Genomic DNA, 17,394 nt, shown 5'->3' on the forward strand with positions numbered 1-17,394 from the left:
ACGAGCGCACTCGACTCCGGACCGCGGAAAACCGGCTCGCTGGAAGCACGACCAGCGAGCGCGGATTTCATTGATGAATTAGGGCCATTGTGTTTTGCCTTCAAATCCCTTCACAGTTCCTGCCCAACTTACCTTATTGACCCAATACAAAAATACACTCCTAGCCACTCTCCTCACTCCTTCAATTATCTAATAATGACTATATCACTCATAACCTTGTTACATGCCTGACTTTAAGAAAGGGGTACCTTTTTTGGAACTCTTCTGAAACTCTCTTCCCCATCCTATCATGCTATATTATTTTTTTTTTTTTTGCATACATATAACTTTTATAGGAAACTATGTATCATATATACTGCACAACTTACAGATATATAAATTCCAAACACTGTTAAAAGATAAAAGGTATTTAAAGACCAAACAGTTTCTCCGCAAAGCTAAAAATAAGTGAAACACCAGAGTGAGAATAGACAATTTATTATGTTGTCAAACAAAGATGTAACAAGACATTATGCCAGCTTTCTGTGAACACAGTAAAAAAAAAACATTTTCTGAAGTGTCAAGTCTCAGTGATCCACAGAAACATTCTAATACTCACACATGAAGTTTATAAATGTGTGCAAAAATTCCATAGTACTCATTCACTTTTAGATGTATTCTACACATTACCAGAAACATAAGGCTTCCTCTCATGCTGTCTAATAACATGGAAATTTCAGTGCGGTCAATCTCATGCCATGGCATCAGTTGAGAATCTTCTTTCACACAAAAAATGTGTAAAAACTCATGTCAATAATCCAAGCATGTTTCATGTTCACTTTGCGTACCCAACCATATGCAGATGCTTTTCACGTGACTGAAGAATTGAAATGAATATTGCCACAACTGTGAGTGAAGATTCCTAACTCCTTTAGTAAATTATGCCAAATATCTTTTAGAGCATGTAACACAATTAAACTTTAAAACAAAATAATTCTACCTGGATATCAAAAGCATTTGCCTATTTTATTACATGTCATATAGAAAACAATACAATAACAAAAATAAAATAAATTTGACATACAGTAAGCGAGAAAAAGTAGCATCAGTGTAAATCATACATCTAATTAAATTACATTTCATATAAATAAAATAAATAATATAAATATATTTAAAAAAAACATAAATATATCTGTGCTTCCAATAAAATTGGAAAAATGTAATGCCAGATGCTGGAAAATATGTATGTATACAAGATTTATTTGTCAGAAATTGGCAATTATATTTTTATAGACAGCTGTAGGGAATTTTAATTTACCTCTACACGTATCATTGTTTTACATGTATAATACAGTGTTGCCATAAATAGTTATTATATATATTATTGCCATAATAGTTATTATATAATTATAATGATATTTAACGTAATAGGCTCATTTTAACTGTATTCATTTTAATCCATATTTTAAATCTGTTACCTATGTTACTGCGGCATTTACTTCAATTAATTTTTTATTAATTTCCAAGTTTCTGACAACACTCTTTGGGCTCAATTTATAAACATTGAATCTGACATGCTCTTGGGTGAATATTTTACTGCTATTGAAACATGTGGACTTGGAAGATTCCCACAAGGGAATGTTTGATTCCCCATTTTATAAATAGAGCCATTTATGTATGTGTAATAGGCTGTGACAAACAACCTGAAAAAAAACAGAAGTACCATTGGTATACATCTCAATTAAGAGTTGTTATTCAACTAAAAAAAAACTACAATTTTTAAATGTGTCAAAAAATTCTAAGAATTTCTGAATGTGTTCTAAATAATAATGTTAAATTAAAAACATCCTTAAGTATATTATTTCCAGATACAATAAATGGCTCTTTGTGCTAGGACACTTTTTACGTATATAATAGTATTCATGTTAAGTCTAAATCTTACATTATCTGTATTTCATAGTGTTATAGAAATGGCCATATGTAAACATAAGGTCTATAATCAGCCCTAAATGTAAACTTTGAGCTACAAATTACTGATAGACAAAAACTATACAAAAAAAAAGCTCAGTGCCAGGCTAATTACCTAAAGCAGTGATTAATCAGAAATAAATTTTTTAACTTGCATGGCTAAATTTATGGAACACAATCTGTGTTGCATTAACCAATCATTTCATGATTCAGCACACTACCACAGATGGGTTTATAAATTTGCTCTGCCATGACATATATGAGAAACAATATAGAAACTGCTTTCCTAATGAGAAAAAGTAGAAATGTCAGTTCATACCATTCTTGAGTAAACTGTGAAATCTGCAATGTTAAGGAGGTATTGACAGTGATAACACAATTTCCCTATGGGGTGCAGGATAAGTACTAAGGGATTGCTGTACAGTAAAGGTTCTAAAGGAACAGGACCTAGAATAGAATTGTAGTAATGGCAGTTTTGCTAAAAACTGGATAACCAACTTCAGAAAACATGTAGCAGTTCCAGTAAACCTGTTTTATGGAAGTGTAGTATTGGCTTTCCTTCCGGAAGTAAAAATAATCTGGAGAAAACAATTGAAACAATGTTAGAACTATGTTAAATTATGTAACTGAAATAAAATTGCAATAAATAGTTGTATTTAATAATCATGTAACCTTACCCTCTGCAGTAATGCATCCATTTTTCCTAAAAAATCACTTGGATCACTTGTATTGTAATGAAGACAAGCAGTGCAGTTCTAAAACACAAAATAGAAAACATTTTTGTATATTTGGATGATACTGCACAAAACAAGTACTTCTGAAACATGATAGCAAACAATTGATCCCAATTTACTAGAGGTGTGGTGCATTCTCACTTTCAAAGTGAAAGCTCACTTACTTAAAAGCACATATTAGATTACAAAAGTTAGCACTATTTTGCAAAATTAGCTTTACTTAGCACAGTGATTTAAGTTAGGTTGTATCGAGTTCAGCCATGACTTCATGTGTAAGTTTTTTTAAGGCTTTTTTGTGCATGATTGGGTATACCTTGCAATGTGAATTTTAACTTTGTGAGTGAAACTTCATTTTCACAGCAAACATTGTTTTGATTTTCAGTGGAATGTAATACATGGCTGTGTAACTATATTTATATATGTATATATATATATATATATATATATATATATATATCTTTATATATGTTATCAGGATGTTTTACCTTTTGATCCAATAATTTTGTCAACTTCACTTTTTTCAACAGTCTTTCAAAACTGCCTTTTCCCTCTTTTTCAGCGTTTCTTCCTGTTGCTTCTTGTAACTTGTGAACTTGAGTTCTAAAGCATATCAGTGCTGACTCTAGACAGTTATGCTGATAACACAAACACAAAAAGGGTATAAGGGTTAAACTGATGGATACACATAACTTTTTTTGCACAATGTAAATAAAAATATTTAAAAAAAAAAATATTTGCCATTTATATATTTTTTCATAGTTTTGCTGACAAAACAGATACCCTCTGATGATTATGTAGTTACTTAATAATCTACCTAATAATTCTACTATATCATACAAATTATATTATGTTGATAGTCTTTTGAGTAAAGGACAGCTGTGGAGGCTATATTTCCAGCATCATGCATGTCAATGTGAAAGATTACATTTCCTGTTTTAGGTTTATACAGCAGGTGGAACCAGTGCTATGCTTATGCAGAGCTATGAAATCATAGAAACTTCTTCATTTACTGTGAATGAAATCATGGTTCTAACTTTCTTGGGTCATTTTACTCATATTATGTGGAAAGAGCAGTGAAACTTTCTCAGTTAACAAAAAGTCCGAAATAAGCCAAAAGAAAAAAAAGGAATATAAATTTTCTTAGCAAAACTTTCTAACCACTAAATATTCATTTTCTGTTTATAAATTATTATAAATTTGTATGTTTTTTTAACATCTAAAAAGTTGTCATTTTTAATACATACACCCTGTGCAGCAAAATAAAATACAATTTTTAGTTCTATACTCATAAAGTCATAAAGAACATTACACCTAATTTTTTTAGCATTCTGTATTCCCGATTAGCATGGACTCAGCACCGCTGTGCACAGTGCTGACAGTCTAACATAGGGTATATGTTAACAGGAGAAGAGAGCACAGGAATGACCTAAAGAGTATGCAGTCCTTCCTTCATTACCCTGTCAAAAGCATGGGTCAAACATCCAAATGTTTATACTTCGTTGTCTTTAGAAAAAAGCCAAAACCTAAGCTTAAAATATTGTCCCTTGCCAGAATGCAGTACAGAGTGACCCCTTGTTTTCTCAGTGGAAACCAAAATCTCTCTGTAAAAGGTGAGGCAAGAGAAAAGGTTTTCCCAGGTTGTGGCTGGTTTCTAAATAAAGTGTAAAAGTTCAGTTGAGCTATAATATCTCAATTAAAACCTGTCAGTAAGTTTTGCAAATTAATTACAAAACATTAACAAAACAATTGGACCTGATTTATTAAAGCTCTCCAAGACTAAAGAAGATGGACTATTATGGGAGAGTGATTCAGCAAACCTGGAATAGGTCTGAACCAGGTTTGAAAATGTTTGCCACCTAATAGCAAATTATTAAGAAATCCATTCCAGATTTGCTGGGTCACCCAGTTTCTCCCATATTAGACTATCTTCTCCAGTCGTGGAGAGCCTTATTTAATCAGGCCCAATGTGTACTTTACAAAAGTCCAAGTTTTTCGAAGCCTGATAAAATAGGAGTGAAGAGTTGGTTTATCATGTGTTGTTGGAGTGACGTCCCTAGAAAGAGTATAGGTGTATAGTACTAAAAACAACGGGTTTTCCTATGGAGAAGCATTTACAAAAGCTGGGTCCTCTAGTGCTGTGTATACATACAACAGATTTGTTTTAAAATGCTAGTTTTTTTAACCATTAAAAAAAATGTTAACAATTTAAAAAAAAAAGAAAAAAAAAAAGCACCATATTAGGCTCAGGCAAATATTGACAGATTAGGCATATACGCAATTTCCTTTACATTCTCTGGGGAACATGGGGGCAAAGAACACACATCAGGTCATAAAATCCTGGTAAACCACAGGTTCTGTTTTATGAGAATAATTTACAGTAATTGAGATGGAAAATATGTATATCACAATACATTTTTCCATTTGAAACAGCAAATTAGTTATTCATAAAAATGACAGTTTAGACCTTAGTTGCATAGCAAAAAAATAATTACACTTAAGCCTTTACTCACATTTTACAATAGGATCTTTAGTCACTTTTTGTATTGCAATTCATCCATATCAGTTTATTTTTTAACACAGGTACTTAAATTATGAAATATACCCTAACTATTTTATAACATATGAAAAGTGTTAAACTGGTTATTATCAGCAATTTTCGTTATGAAACACTTTACCATTTTAGTTAGTTTCATGCTTTGTGGTCTGTGTAAACCTCCTGCTTCCTATTTGAATGTTTATTTTCACTGTGACTTTGAAAGATGAAAAAAGTTTACTCATCACTAGTGTTTGTGGTTGTGTTTATTGTATGTACACTGCTAGTAAACTGTATTAGTCATTACATGCATTTCTGTTTTGTTTTGCGTGATCATTTTAAGCACTAAATAAATTGCAAGGGTTCTCTTTAGGTGTCAGACTTTCTCTGATGGACTTGATGGAATGCATAGAGTAAAATGTATTATCCTCTAAAAAGGTAAGTGACAATGTATTATGTTTATAAGTATGTAAATATGGCAAAAAAATATATTTTCTTTACCAACTCATTTCTGCAATATTTTACCCAAAGCAGTAAGCCTTTTTTTGTGTCACCTACTCCATTTCCAGATTTCTATGTCAAAATAAGCATGTCTTTCATTGTAGCAAAAGTTGTAAAGTGCTGGCTGTTGATTATGCAAACATTTGAAGTGATATGAATTATTGGGTGTCTCAAGGTTTTAAAGATGCAACATGATTTGAAAGATTGCATCTTGAAAAAACTTGGGTTTACCAATAAAAGGAAACGTTTTAAACACCACACTCTCTCACCATAACTAAAGTTATGTTTTAAGAGACAGTGGTACATTTGGCAAGAACAAACTAATTAAAGTATAGTAACCGTAGGAGGCTATTTTTAAAGCAGTAAATGTGACATTTGCAAAACATTCCCCATAGGTGATTGTTCCTGGTGCAAGAGTTTTACCTTACAGGGAATGATTAGTTTCCTTTAAATATTTGAGATTGTCACATTTACCGTTTTAGACACCCCAGGTGATGGCGATAAGAGTATGTTTAGAAAATGGACCCATGTTTACCTAGTTGGCCACTTGAGGCAAGTACAGGGCCACTTTTCTGACTAACCTTCAATAATGCTCCATCATTTGGGTCCTTAAGTTTTAATAACCACATTTTGTGTTAGGGTGGAATCTATTTTTGAGGCACGATACGTCTATGGGGAGATATTGACCTTTCACTTGCTTTAATCTAAACACTTGTAACACTCTGTGGGTGACAGGTTTTCACTGACTCACACACACTTTCTAGCATTTAAACAAGCAGTCATTCCTAAAAAAATTTACCACAAAACCTATTAGTACAAAAATGTTAGAATATGAACATTCTTGGAAATGGCAAAGCGGCATCAATGGAGTCAGTTCATCATGCAGGATTCTCATGTAGCTTAGCAAATATTGTTCTGTTTTCAATTAGAAACAGTGTGCATACAAAAAACTATTAAAAAAAGTAAATTTTACCTTAACATCCACTGGGACATGGAAAGACTGTGGGTGCTAGAGATACAGAAAGCAGAGAATAAAAATTAGTTACGATTTATCTGCACAGACTTGTCAGTTATTTTTCATTTAACCTTCCAAAAAATATACTTACAGTTTTATTTGCATATGGAATGATTGTTGATAAAGCTCTTTGTAGTTCTACACATCGTTCAACAGAAACTGCATTCAGAAGAGTAGTAGCTGCGAAAAAAGACATGCAGTAAAATAACAACTTCCCCATTGTCCTTGAAATGTGTTCTGTTATTCAGACAGTGATATAGTGATCTTTTCAATTGACAACATTGACAACTTACCAATTTATTTGTTATTGCCAAAATCACAGATCCCGCCCATTTCTAGTGGAAAGCTTTGCAGAATGGATGAATGAGTAATCGTTTTTCTTTTCCACTGGCTAGGTGTACGTCTTTTCATTTATGGGGGTGGTGGGAGGGGTTAGGTATCAGTGAAGATCTTCCCCATTGGTAGGGAAAAACAATAGTAACTGCAAGTTCCTACACAGTATACAGGCACAACATTTTTCATGATTCAGAAGTTCATTGCCCATTGGCATTTATTCTCTTTTGCACACATTTTTTTTATTTGCAATCATAATGAGTGGTATTCTAATTGCTGTACCACATGGGTACCTCATAACTTTAATTAGGAAATTATAATACGTTTGCTGTAGTTTATTTCTTATACCTTACTTTTAAATATACTGTAGGCTGTCAAGGTAAACTGGTTCCTTTAAATGGCTTGTGGCCCTAATGCACACATTTGATATTGTGGCATTTGTGCTTGTGTATATGTATTTGACAAGCATGTTACCCATGTGTTTATTTTGCCTTTCCCATTTTATAAAAATAAAAAGTATAAATAAGGTGCATACCGGAAGTGGTTTTTCTGCCAAGACACAGTATGCATCTGTTAGACATAGATTTTTTTAAACCTCACCGATATGTTTATATTTAATAATGGTCATTTTACTTTTATTTTGTCTCCAGCCTTTTATCCAACTGAAATTTGAATGCAAAAATTTGGGCAAAATAAAAAAGCAAATCAAGGACATCATGGTTAAGGTAAATTCCTATCCAAACAATTGTCCAAAACTAATTATGAATTTGTGAGATTTAGCAAAAAGATTTGCTGGTTATTTGACCTTTTAAAGTTGAGTAATAGCAAATGAATAAAACTTAGAGATGGGGATATGCAATTTATGCAGAAAATCGGTTTAAATGAAAAGGGTAAAGCTTTCATAGTCATGTAAATGTTCATGGGAGTGTCCCTTTGAATATATAACAAATTTCAATTCTACTGCCAATGAAACATCTACCATTAAAATATTCTATGCAATGAAAAATTGCATTTAGCTGAGGCTAAGTTCTGGTAAGCTTTCGCATGTGCACTTGTGAAAGCATATCATTTCCCTATGCACTTGCATGGGGGGGAGCAGTTATCACTGGCCCCAACAGATTAAAGTCCTGGTCAAAGGCTTTGTTTTACCTTTGTAGGTAGTCTTATGTGACTAAAAGACTAAAAAGATTGTATGTTCACTTATGTATTGTGCACTGCAGGTAAATATAGTGTCATGTGCAGTACTCAGGTCTGTTGTTTCAAGCATGCAAAGATGGCAACATAGGATATTAGTTATACAGTATATACAAGAAAATTAGGCGTAAGCATTCACAACAGCATACACTCCACCCGTGTTTGCAAACTTTTATTTCAAGGGTTCCCCATGTTAACTTTAGGTAACTTTAAAGTAACTCCTACTATAATTATTATATCAACAGCTCCTAGTATGGTGGTCAGTGGGAAGAACGCGTCTTCCATTGCTGGCCAGTGGTAAGAATGGCACCCTTACATATAGGAAAAAAGATCATTGGTCAGTTAAACTGACCTAACAGGCACAAACTGCTCATTGTTCAAAGAACCCTTCCCAACCTTGGGTTCCACTAAAGCCTGATTGAGAAAAACTGCTTCATACTGTTAGCACATAGCCATAGTGATGGGATTGACATAGAAAACTGTCCACAAAACGTGACTTTTTTTTAATACAATGCATAAAACTTTTGTAATGTCTGCTACCCAGTTTTTTTGTTTTCTTTCTACTTTTCCTGTCTTCTACAGATTTCTCTATTAACGCCAATCCTTCATAACTACATTTTACTATTTACAGACTAAGCACCTTTTCAAGACCATGATGAGTACACAATTGGTAGTACCAAATTTCATACAAATGTTTCAGATATAGGTCAGTAGTAATCCCAACATCTCCTAGTTTTAGAATAAATATTGTATACTTTTGCCAATTGTTATGAGATATCCCATGATGTAGGTATTTTGTTTTGAAATCCATAACATTTGCCAAAAAGTTACCTTTGTTATAAATCAGCTGATGAAATTTATTGACACAAAAGCATACACTATGCCTCTTTAAAAAGGTTTTTAACACCCTAACAAAAATAAAACTGCGGAGTTGCCACGCTTTTATATGCATCTTATACTGTGCTGTGTTTTATTGTGCATTGAACAACATTTTGTAGTGCATATTTGTAGCTGTTTTAAACCTGACTTCCTGTTTCCTGTGCAGAGAGTGAAAAATGCATTGAGCTGCTCCTCGTTGTAACTGGTATTTGTGCACAAGAATGTGGCAACTGATTATCGGATGCACTACAATGAAAAGACACTGGATTTTGTTGACGCAGAGTTGTGGCAACTTATTTGGGACCCATGCTGCTTCTTGAAGCCTATGAAAGAGGCAATTAAAAATGTCAGCCAGAAAAACAGCGGTATTGGTGATGTCATCTCATTCATTTTCTTGTTAAAAGACATGCTGGATTTAAAGCAGCATGACTAATAGGACTCTCATCCTTTGACTTGCAACTGTGGAAGAGGTATGGGGAGGTGAACTACATGAAGAGGATGAGGAGGAAGAGAAGGAAGAAATAGCAGAAGAGCAACTGACAGGTATAATGGGGGTTGGCAGAGGTCATGCCTCATTCCATCAGCAAACACATTCCCCAGAAATTACTTCAGCCTCTTGGACATGATGGCCAGTTATTTCTAGCCATGGTGGCAGCATGGGGGTGGAAAGTTAGAAGACCAGATATGGCCGATGCATCATCTTATCTGGCATGCCACAAAATTGCAGATTATCTAACTCTCAAAGGTTTGCAAAGAATCAGAACTGTCAAAGTTGGTCACCTAAGTGCTGTCCTGTCCACCACCATCTCATGGGAGATTTTTTCCAATGAGACAGGTAGAATTGTTGCTCCAAAATGAACTATGCTGTCTGGCACAACTGTGACGGTATGGATATTCGTTAAAATTATTCAATCCTGGATTGATGACCTGTTTTAACCACCTGTTCCTGACACCAAGGAGTAATTGCATCACCACCAACCCCCCTAACACTACTACCACATCTACCAACAACACAATTAGAGGTGAACCAAACAGTGAAATGGATTCAAACCTCCCCTATGCTCTCCTGGCAAATTTTACACAACACTGGGAATAACCAGTTCTAGTTATATATAAACATTTTTCTCACTGTAACATAAAAAATAGCCATTTTCTCAACACAATTTGAGGCATACTGAATACTGAGATTCAGATTGTGCCCATATTGTCCAAGGTTTCTAAAAGTGGCGTTAGAAGCGACTTCTATTTTTTCATTTCCCAAAAATATTAAAACATTTGTAAACCTTTAAAAAAATATTTTTTTTCTATTCCACTCTAGTGTGCACTAATACGTTGATTTTATTTTGTTCTTGTTACAACATCATTTATCAAACATACTATATTAAAAAGTAGCAATGGTTTGTAGAACATTTTTAGCAAATTTTAAGACAATATGATAAAATTCAGCACAATAAAATTAGAATACTTTAATAAATAAGGAAATAAGCAGTGAGTAAAATATACAAAAGCCTTTCAGCTACACAAAATAAAAGCAATACAACACTGGACATAAGGAGTTTCCCAGCTGTGTATAATGAAAGTGGAAAACCCTTCATACACAAGATACTGGGTTAAGGAGAAACTGACTGATAGATGACTAATAACTTAGTTTCACAGCACCTTTGGTCACAGCTGTTATTGTATGCTTGTGTTTATTTTTAACAATAATTGTCAAGCTTGCTATTAACCTCCTGAGCGTTACACTGGGGTCTAGATTTCTGTACCAAAAGTGATCCACTGTTTTTCATGAAATTTTTTTTTTAAATTGTAGACCCGGAAATTTACAGAATTTTGCTGAACCGGGGTTCTAGTAGATATTATGAATATAAAAAATGTTTGAAACACACAATCAATTAAAAAAAAAAATTACTTTTAATAAAATTAAAGGAAAAACACAAAAATCAGCTTAAACATGACTACATAAACAAAGCTTGAAGCCATGGCAGGGGTCAGGCAGGCGGTGATGTCCAGGTCCAGGCAGAGATGTCAGAGTCCAAGCAGAGGTCAAAGCAGGCGGAGATGTCAGAGTCCAGGCAGAGGTCAGGGCAGGTGGCAGGCAGAGATGTCGGAGTCCAGGCAGAGGTCAAAGCAGGCAGCAAATGGTCAAAATTAGGCGAAGATTTGTTTTGAATTATTTTGTATTTGATTGGATACGGGAGTTTGTATCCAATCCAATACAAAGTAAGAATTTGAATTTCCAAGTTATTTACTTTTATTTTATTTATTTTTTTGTATTGTATTGGATACAGGAGTTTGTATTCAATCCAATATAAAATGAGCGTTTGAATTTACCAGTTATGTACTTTGTATTAATTTTATATTATTTTGGATTGGATTGGATACGCAAGTTTGTATCCAATCAAATACAAAATATAAATTTGAATTTCCAAGTTATTTACTTTTTTTTTATTTTTTTTATTTTTTGTATTGGATTGGATACGGGAGTTTGTATTCAATCCAATACAAAATGACAGTTTGAATTTACCAATTACACACTTTGTATTTATTTGAATTATTTTGTATTGGATTCAATACAGGAGTTTGTATTGAATCCAATACAAAATGAATGAATGAGTTTCTATTTGAATTTCCCGTCATCACGCACGCAGGGAGGAGCCGTCCGGTTTTTTTTTTCTCCGCCGGACGGCTTCTCGTTTCAGAGATCATCCGGCGCTGGAACGAGAAGGACGTCGGACGATCAGCGGGACCAGGTAAGAAGCCGGCCGGCATCTTGTGTCTCGTGTCCCGGGCGGTGGAACACAAGATGCCGGCCAGCGGAACACAAGATGCCAGCCGGCATCTTACCGGTCCCACTGGCACCCGACGCTGGAGAGGGAGATCGACGGACGACGCTGGACGGAGGACGACGCTGGATGAGCTCAGGGGGACCAGGTAAGTATAGATGGGAAAAATCTCAGGGTTAACCATCCTTGCAATTTTTTTGTGCCCGAACGAAGGTGGTTAAAGTGGCATCTTTTTTTAATTATCCACTTCTAACAGAAACATGGCAATTAGGTTGGTGGATTTTATAGAACAATTGACTCAAGCTAACATTTAAAAGGGATGTTATGTGGTTTTGTAAGCATTTGTTTATCTTTTTCTAGGCTCCCTTTTCACACTTTACCCACCTACTTTTGGGTCGGAGTTTTAATGATGAAAAGAGAAATTTCTAATAACATCTTCCGTTAGAGCCTAAAATTCTAAATTACCCAAAATTATGAAATTGCCCCAGTAACATTTTTTCTTTATTAAAATGATCAAATGTTTGCAAACAAAACCTAACTATTATATATAATATATGACTCATTTTCACCTCTTCCGTGCAAATATCATTTTACAGATTAACATTAATTATATTTACCTTACTACTACAAAAAGAACTATGAATAATGCCACTATACTTACTAACCACTGCCCTTACAAACAAAAACTACCGACCCAAATCCTCTCCATGGTAAACTGAGCTATAGCCAATAATGTGTTGTGCCACTGTTCTTTTTCTTCAGGTTACATCTAGACTTGATGGTCCTATACACAACTAAATACAGACAGATATCTTAAAAGATACACACACTACTAAGATTTAATGCATTAATAGTAACTTGAAATGTTCTGTTTTGGCATGCATAATACCCCAGCCCACCATTAAGAGCATATCCTGACCCTGTAATTTTTGCACTGTTTTTCAGAAGTCTGCATTAAGATACACATAACATTTATGACATCCCATGACATACTAATTTCATTTTTTGGTATAATACTTATTCAGGCTTGTGTAACAAATGAATACAGACTCTGCAGCTTTATGTATCAGAACAGTACAACGTGTTCAGGTTTTTCCTATAGGTGCAGACCCTCCTAATCAGGAATGTCCAAAAAGTAAAACAGAACAAAAAAAAAGGTAGCAATCTGCAATAAATATTGTTAGAATCCTTATAATGTACATAGATCGTCCAGGGGGGTTTAGTTTTTTTTTTCAATATTGTATTATACACGTTTAAAAATATAATTTCTAAGGTTTCAATGGGAGGTCAAGCACATGGAATTTTCATTAGACTATTTTGTTTATTGTTACTATAAGAAAAAAAAATGTTTATGGCAGCCTTGTGATGAACACTTCTCCACTACAGCCTTAAAATGTTATTGTCTGAGGTGAGAATTACCACTGTGTGATTCATCCAAACCAACAAGCTGTTAATGCTTTCAAAGAAATGTGACCAATACTTGCTGAGTGATGTCCTGACATAGGAAGTACCACAGGAATTTCAGAAGATGTTTCGTGGGAGGCAGAAATTACACTGTCCTCGTCAGCACAGAATTTTAGGCAAAGGAACAACAAAGTAACTTAGGAAACACTGCAAGTGTATTGTGGGTTAAAGATCATAAAAAATGCATATCCTTAAAACTTTGAAATAGTGGTTTCACTGACACAATTCAGAGACGTTTTTCCTTTTATCAGACTAATAAATCAAAGAATTGTCTTGTTTGTTTTTTAACCACATGTGCAATTCATCTGTAATGCTGAACGCTATGTGTAGTGAATGCTTAAATGAAAAGTAAAGAGTACTTTCATTTTTTTTCAATTTTTGCATTATCAGGGTTGTCAGCAAAATTGTGTCTGGATATAGGCTTTATAACTCAAATATTTCAGATCAGGTAGTTCTCTCAGACATTCAGTCCAATGTATCATAGCAGGGAACCAGGTCTACTGAATGGTATATGCTTGATATATATATATATATATGTATATATATATATTTATATACACATATATATATACATATACATATATATATATCTCAATATCAACATATATGATATGTTACACTTACAGGTAGTGGAGTGATTGGGCTAATAACACATAAAACTATTTGAGCCAGGAGTTTGCACATGTTCATTTGTTTTTAATATTTAAAGTGATCTTTAATCTGCACTGAGTTTAAATAAATTGAAAAACTATATTGTCATTATATATACCTTATATAAATAATTATATATATAAATCAAAAATACTGAAAATGCAATAATTCCGTATACTGTGTAGTAATATATTTTTCTAAAACACCTCCCTAGTGTGGTAAATTTTAAAACAGAGTCCAACGTCCCATACCTATAGACAAAACCACATAAATATATTTTGTATTATTTTGTATTGGATTGGATACAGGACTTTGTATTGAATCCAATACAAAATATTTGAATTTCCCGCTACGACCCCCGTCGACAGGCGTATGCACTGACATCATCAGAAGTCGGCGAGGGATGTGTACGCGAACGCCGGGTGTTCTAATTCTTTCCGAACTTCCGTACTTCCACGCAAAAAGTGTTAAATTTTTTGCATGGAAATTTATTTTAGATTGTAGGCTATAATTCACCGAATTACTCAATAATTACTTATAATTCACCGAATTACCGCATAACTTACCGAAATATGTCCAAAATTTGATAAATTTATTAATAAAAATGTTTTTAAAAAAACGTAAAAAAAATCTTTAAAAAAAAAAAAAGTGTATAATGTAATGTACCTGTACAGTAGCTTTTATATTATATATATATAATACAATTATATATAAATATTATTTAAAGATTTCTTTGTTTTGGACTCAATACAGCTTTTTTGTATTGAGTTCAATGCAAAGTTATTTGAATTTCCCGCCCCGCCTGCCGTCCGCACCAACGCATGCAGCGACTTCACCGGGAAACCCCCGAGATCGTGACTGCACACGCCGGATGAAGAAAGAAGAGAGAAGACATCTCCGGAGGAGCTGCGGGGACAGGGTAAGTATTTTTTTTCAGTTGTAATCCGATTGTCATACAATGTTGTATGACAATTGGATTGCAATATAATGCTTGTTTATACTTTTACCTACCCCGACCTTGATTCGGGGTAAACGATTGTAGCAAGTTTACTTACCCCAAACCAAGGTCGGGCTAACCGCCTGGGTGGTTAAGCTACAGGGTGTCATTTTGTAACATTTTTGGTTTGTGGTGTGCTGCATGATTTTTTCAATGTAAAATATGTGCCGTCCCTCAAAAAAGGTTAATAAAACGCTGTCTTAGTCTGTTGGTAAGGGATTTGATCAGCATGAGTTGAATGATTTGGCATGTGATTTGGGACTATTGAAGAAGGCTTCAGAACTCCTAGCATCAAGACTGCGTGAGAAAAACTTACTTAAAAAAAGGAACAAAGGTATCGTACTTTCAAACCAGAGAAATTGCATTTCTGCAGTACTTTAGAAATTGCCATAACATACCTGGTTTAATGGAGGAATTGGGAATAACAATCTATAACTCAACTGAATGGAGACTATTCATCGATAGATCAAAGCGGAGCCCAAAGTGTGTCCCCCTTCACAATGGCAATATATTTGGGTCAGTCCCAATTGGCCATTCAGTTTCTCTTTGTGAAGAATATGCAGACACAAAGAGTGTCACTGATTTGTTGCAATATCACCAACACAATTGGGTCATCTGTGTTGGCCTTAAAATGGTATGCTTCCTTCTTGGTCAGCAATGCAGATGCACCAAGTATCCTTGTTATCTGTGCATATGGGACAGTAAAGCTCGTAAGAGGCATTGGGTGGAAAGTAATTGTTCTCCAAGATCTTCCCTAAAACCAGGTGATCCGAACATTCTACATGAGCCACTTGTTAATAGAAAGAATATTCTATTCCCGCCTCTGCACATGAAACTGGGTCTGATGAAGCAGTTTGTTAAAGCTTTGGCAACTGAAGGCGACTGTTTCAAGTACCTCATTTTGGCATTTCCTAGCCTGTCATTTGAAAAAATTAAGGCCGGTGTGTTTGATGGTCCACAGATTCGGCAGCTCATCAAAGATGAACATTTCATCAGGACAATGTCAGAAGTCAAAAAGAATGTTTGGTTATCATTTAAAGCCATTGTCAAGGACTTTCTTGGAAACACACGAGCAAATAATTACACAGAAATTGTCCAGAAACTCTTGGAGAGCCACAAAATGCTTGGTTGCAATATGAGCATCAAGGTGCATTTTCTGCATAGCCATCTTTTTAACTTTTAACCAGAAAACCTTGGTGTTGTCAGTGATGAGCAAGGTAAATGATTTCACCAAAATTTTAAGGTTATGGAAGGATGGTATCAGGGTAGATGGGATGTACATATGATGGCTGACTATTGTTGGAGCATCTGGCGGGATTTTCCTAATACTGAACACTCCATGAAAAGCTATAAGCATAAATTTTTACCTTAACTGCTTACCCGATTAATATTAGAATGTTTTATCGTAAAAACAATGTCAGAGTAACAATAAATCTTTTGTAAAAAAGAATTTTAAATAAACAGTACATTTAGGGTATTCATTATTATTTTTTCATTATTTTGTTCATTGTATGTAAAATTTGTATGTTTTTTTACAAAAATGGAGAGTACCCTGTATCGTAAAAACTGGATGTGATAGCAAAAAACTAGAGTCATTTCTGGATTCACCACCCAAAATTTATAAAAAACAAGTGTAAGATCTAACTCAACAAAAAATGTGTTCCCCAGTGTTATTATTGGACACTTAGTGGCCAAACAAAGAAGTCAGATGCAGATGAAGATCCAGAGAAGATGAAAGCAGAAATTACAGACATCTTAGTGTTGGAGGAAAGCAAACCAACATGTAAGTCTACCTTGAACCTAAAAAGATAGAACAAGTCTAGTTGAACATAAACAACTACCACCAGCACCACACACAGCCACAGTGGTCAGTGAAAATCCTTGCTGCAGTCAGACAGTAGCTCAGGTATGCAGAGCCAATTTGCAAGGCAGAACCTCAGAATCTTCTTCTAGGTCAAATCTCTCATATCTATCCACAGGCAGAGTTTGTGTGCTTATTACCAATCCCTTTACTCCCAGAACTTGAAGACATGCCTGTCAAAAATGGCCTAATAAACTGCTGCTTATAAATAAGCATTCAATTTTCCTAAAATAGTTAATACAGCACTGACTTACATTGAACAACACAAAGAGGAAACTGGGGAGATGAAGCTAGTCAAGTCCCAGTGATGGAAAGGGCACAAAAGCATGGGACTGACAAACAGAAAGGAACAAGACATTAACACATATTTTAAAGGGAACTATTATGATTTGGCCACTATGGGGATTTGTTACGTAATTGTGCAAATTTAAGCTTTATGTTCAGACTTGCAGTACAAAAATGCAGCTTCTACTGTTCCTAGACACCGGCTATGCACAGCAAT

At 34.5% G+C, this 17,394-nt stretch overlaps 1 protein-coding gene and 1 long non-coding RNA gene across 3 annotated transcripts; one reads left to right on the forward strand and one right to left on the reverse strand.

Moving 5' to 3' along the window:
• Positions 1-373: 373 nt before the first annotated feature.
• Positions 374-7,076, reverse strand: IL21 (interleukin 21). Of its 2 annotated transcripts, XR_011920115.1 has the most exons (6): positions 7,024-7,076; positions 6,822-6,910; positions 6,689-6,724; positions 3,167-3,316; positions 2,625-2,702; positions 374-2,525 (listed from the first exon to the last, which is right to left on the reverse strand). XR_011920115.1 is itself a non-coding variant. In XM_072407115.1 (5 exons), the coding sequence occupies exons 1-5, from the start codon at positions 6,924-6,926 to the stop codon at positions 2,481-2,483; spliced, it is 414 nt and encodes a 137-aa protein (XP_072263216.1). In that variant the 5' UTR covers positions 6,927-6,933; the 3' UTR covers positions 374-2,480. The 2 variants fall into 2 exon arrangements, 1 of the variants encoding a protein (XP_072263216.1); XM_072407115.1 differs by lacking the exon at positions 7,024-7,076 and having other exon boundaries at positions 6,822-6,933.
• Positions 5,573-10,413, forward strand: LOC140327775 (uncharacterized). The gene is made up of 3 exons (XR_011920116.1): positions 5,573-5,652; positions 7,714-7,788; positions 9,303-10,413. It is a non-coding gene; the product is annotated as an uncharacterized lncRNA (long non-coding RNA).
• The last annotated feature ends 6,981 nt before the right edge of the window (positions 10,414-17,394 follow it).

This window comes from Pyxicephalus adspersus, chromosome 3 (genome assembly GCF_032062135.1).
Source record: "Pyxicephalus adspersus chromosome 3, UCB_Pads_2.0, whole genome shotgun sequence".
Taxonomy (NCBI): domain Eukaryota; kingdom Metazoa; phylum Chordata; class Amphibia; order Anura; family Pyxicephalidae; genus Pyxicephalus; species Pyxicephalus adspersus.

What these genes read in the sequence shown, in the direction of transcription:
- IL21 (XM_072407115.1), bottom strand. Translation starts at nt 6,926, where the DNA reads ATGTCTTTTTTCGCAGCTACTACTCTTCTGAATGCAGTTTCTGTTGAA. An exon ending in TTCCATATGCAAATAAAACT is followed by an intron (nt 6,725 to 6,821) that starts GTAAGTATATTT and finishes CTGTATCTCTAG; the next exon opens with CACCCACAGTCTTTCCATGT. An exon ending in TGGATGCATTACTGCAGAGG is followed by an intron (nt 2,526 to 2,624) that starts GTAAGGTTACAT and finishes TGTTTTCTCCAG; the next exon opens with ATTATTTTTACTTCCGGAAG.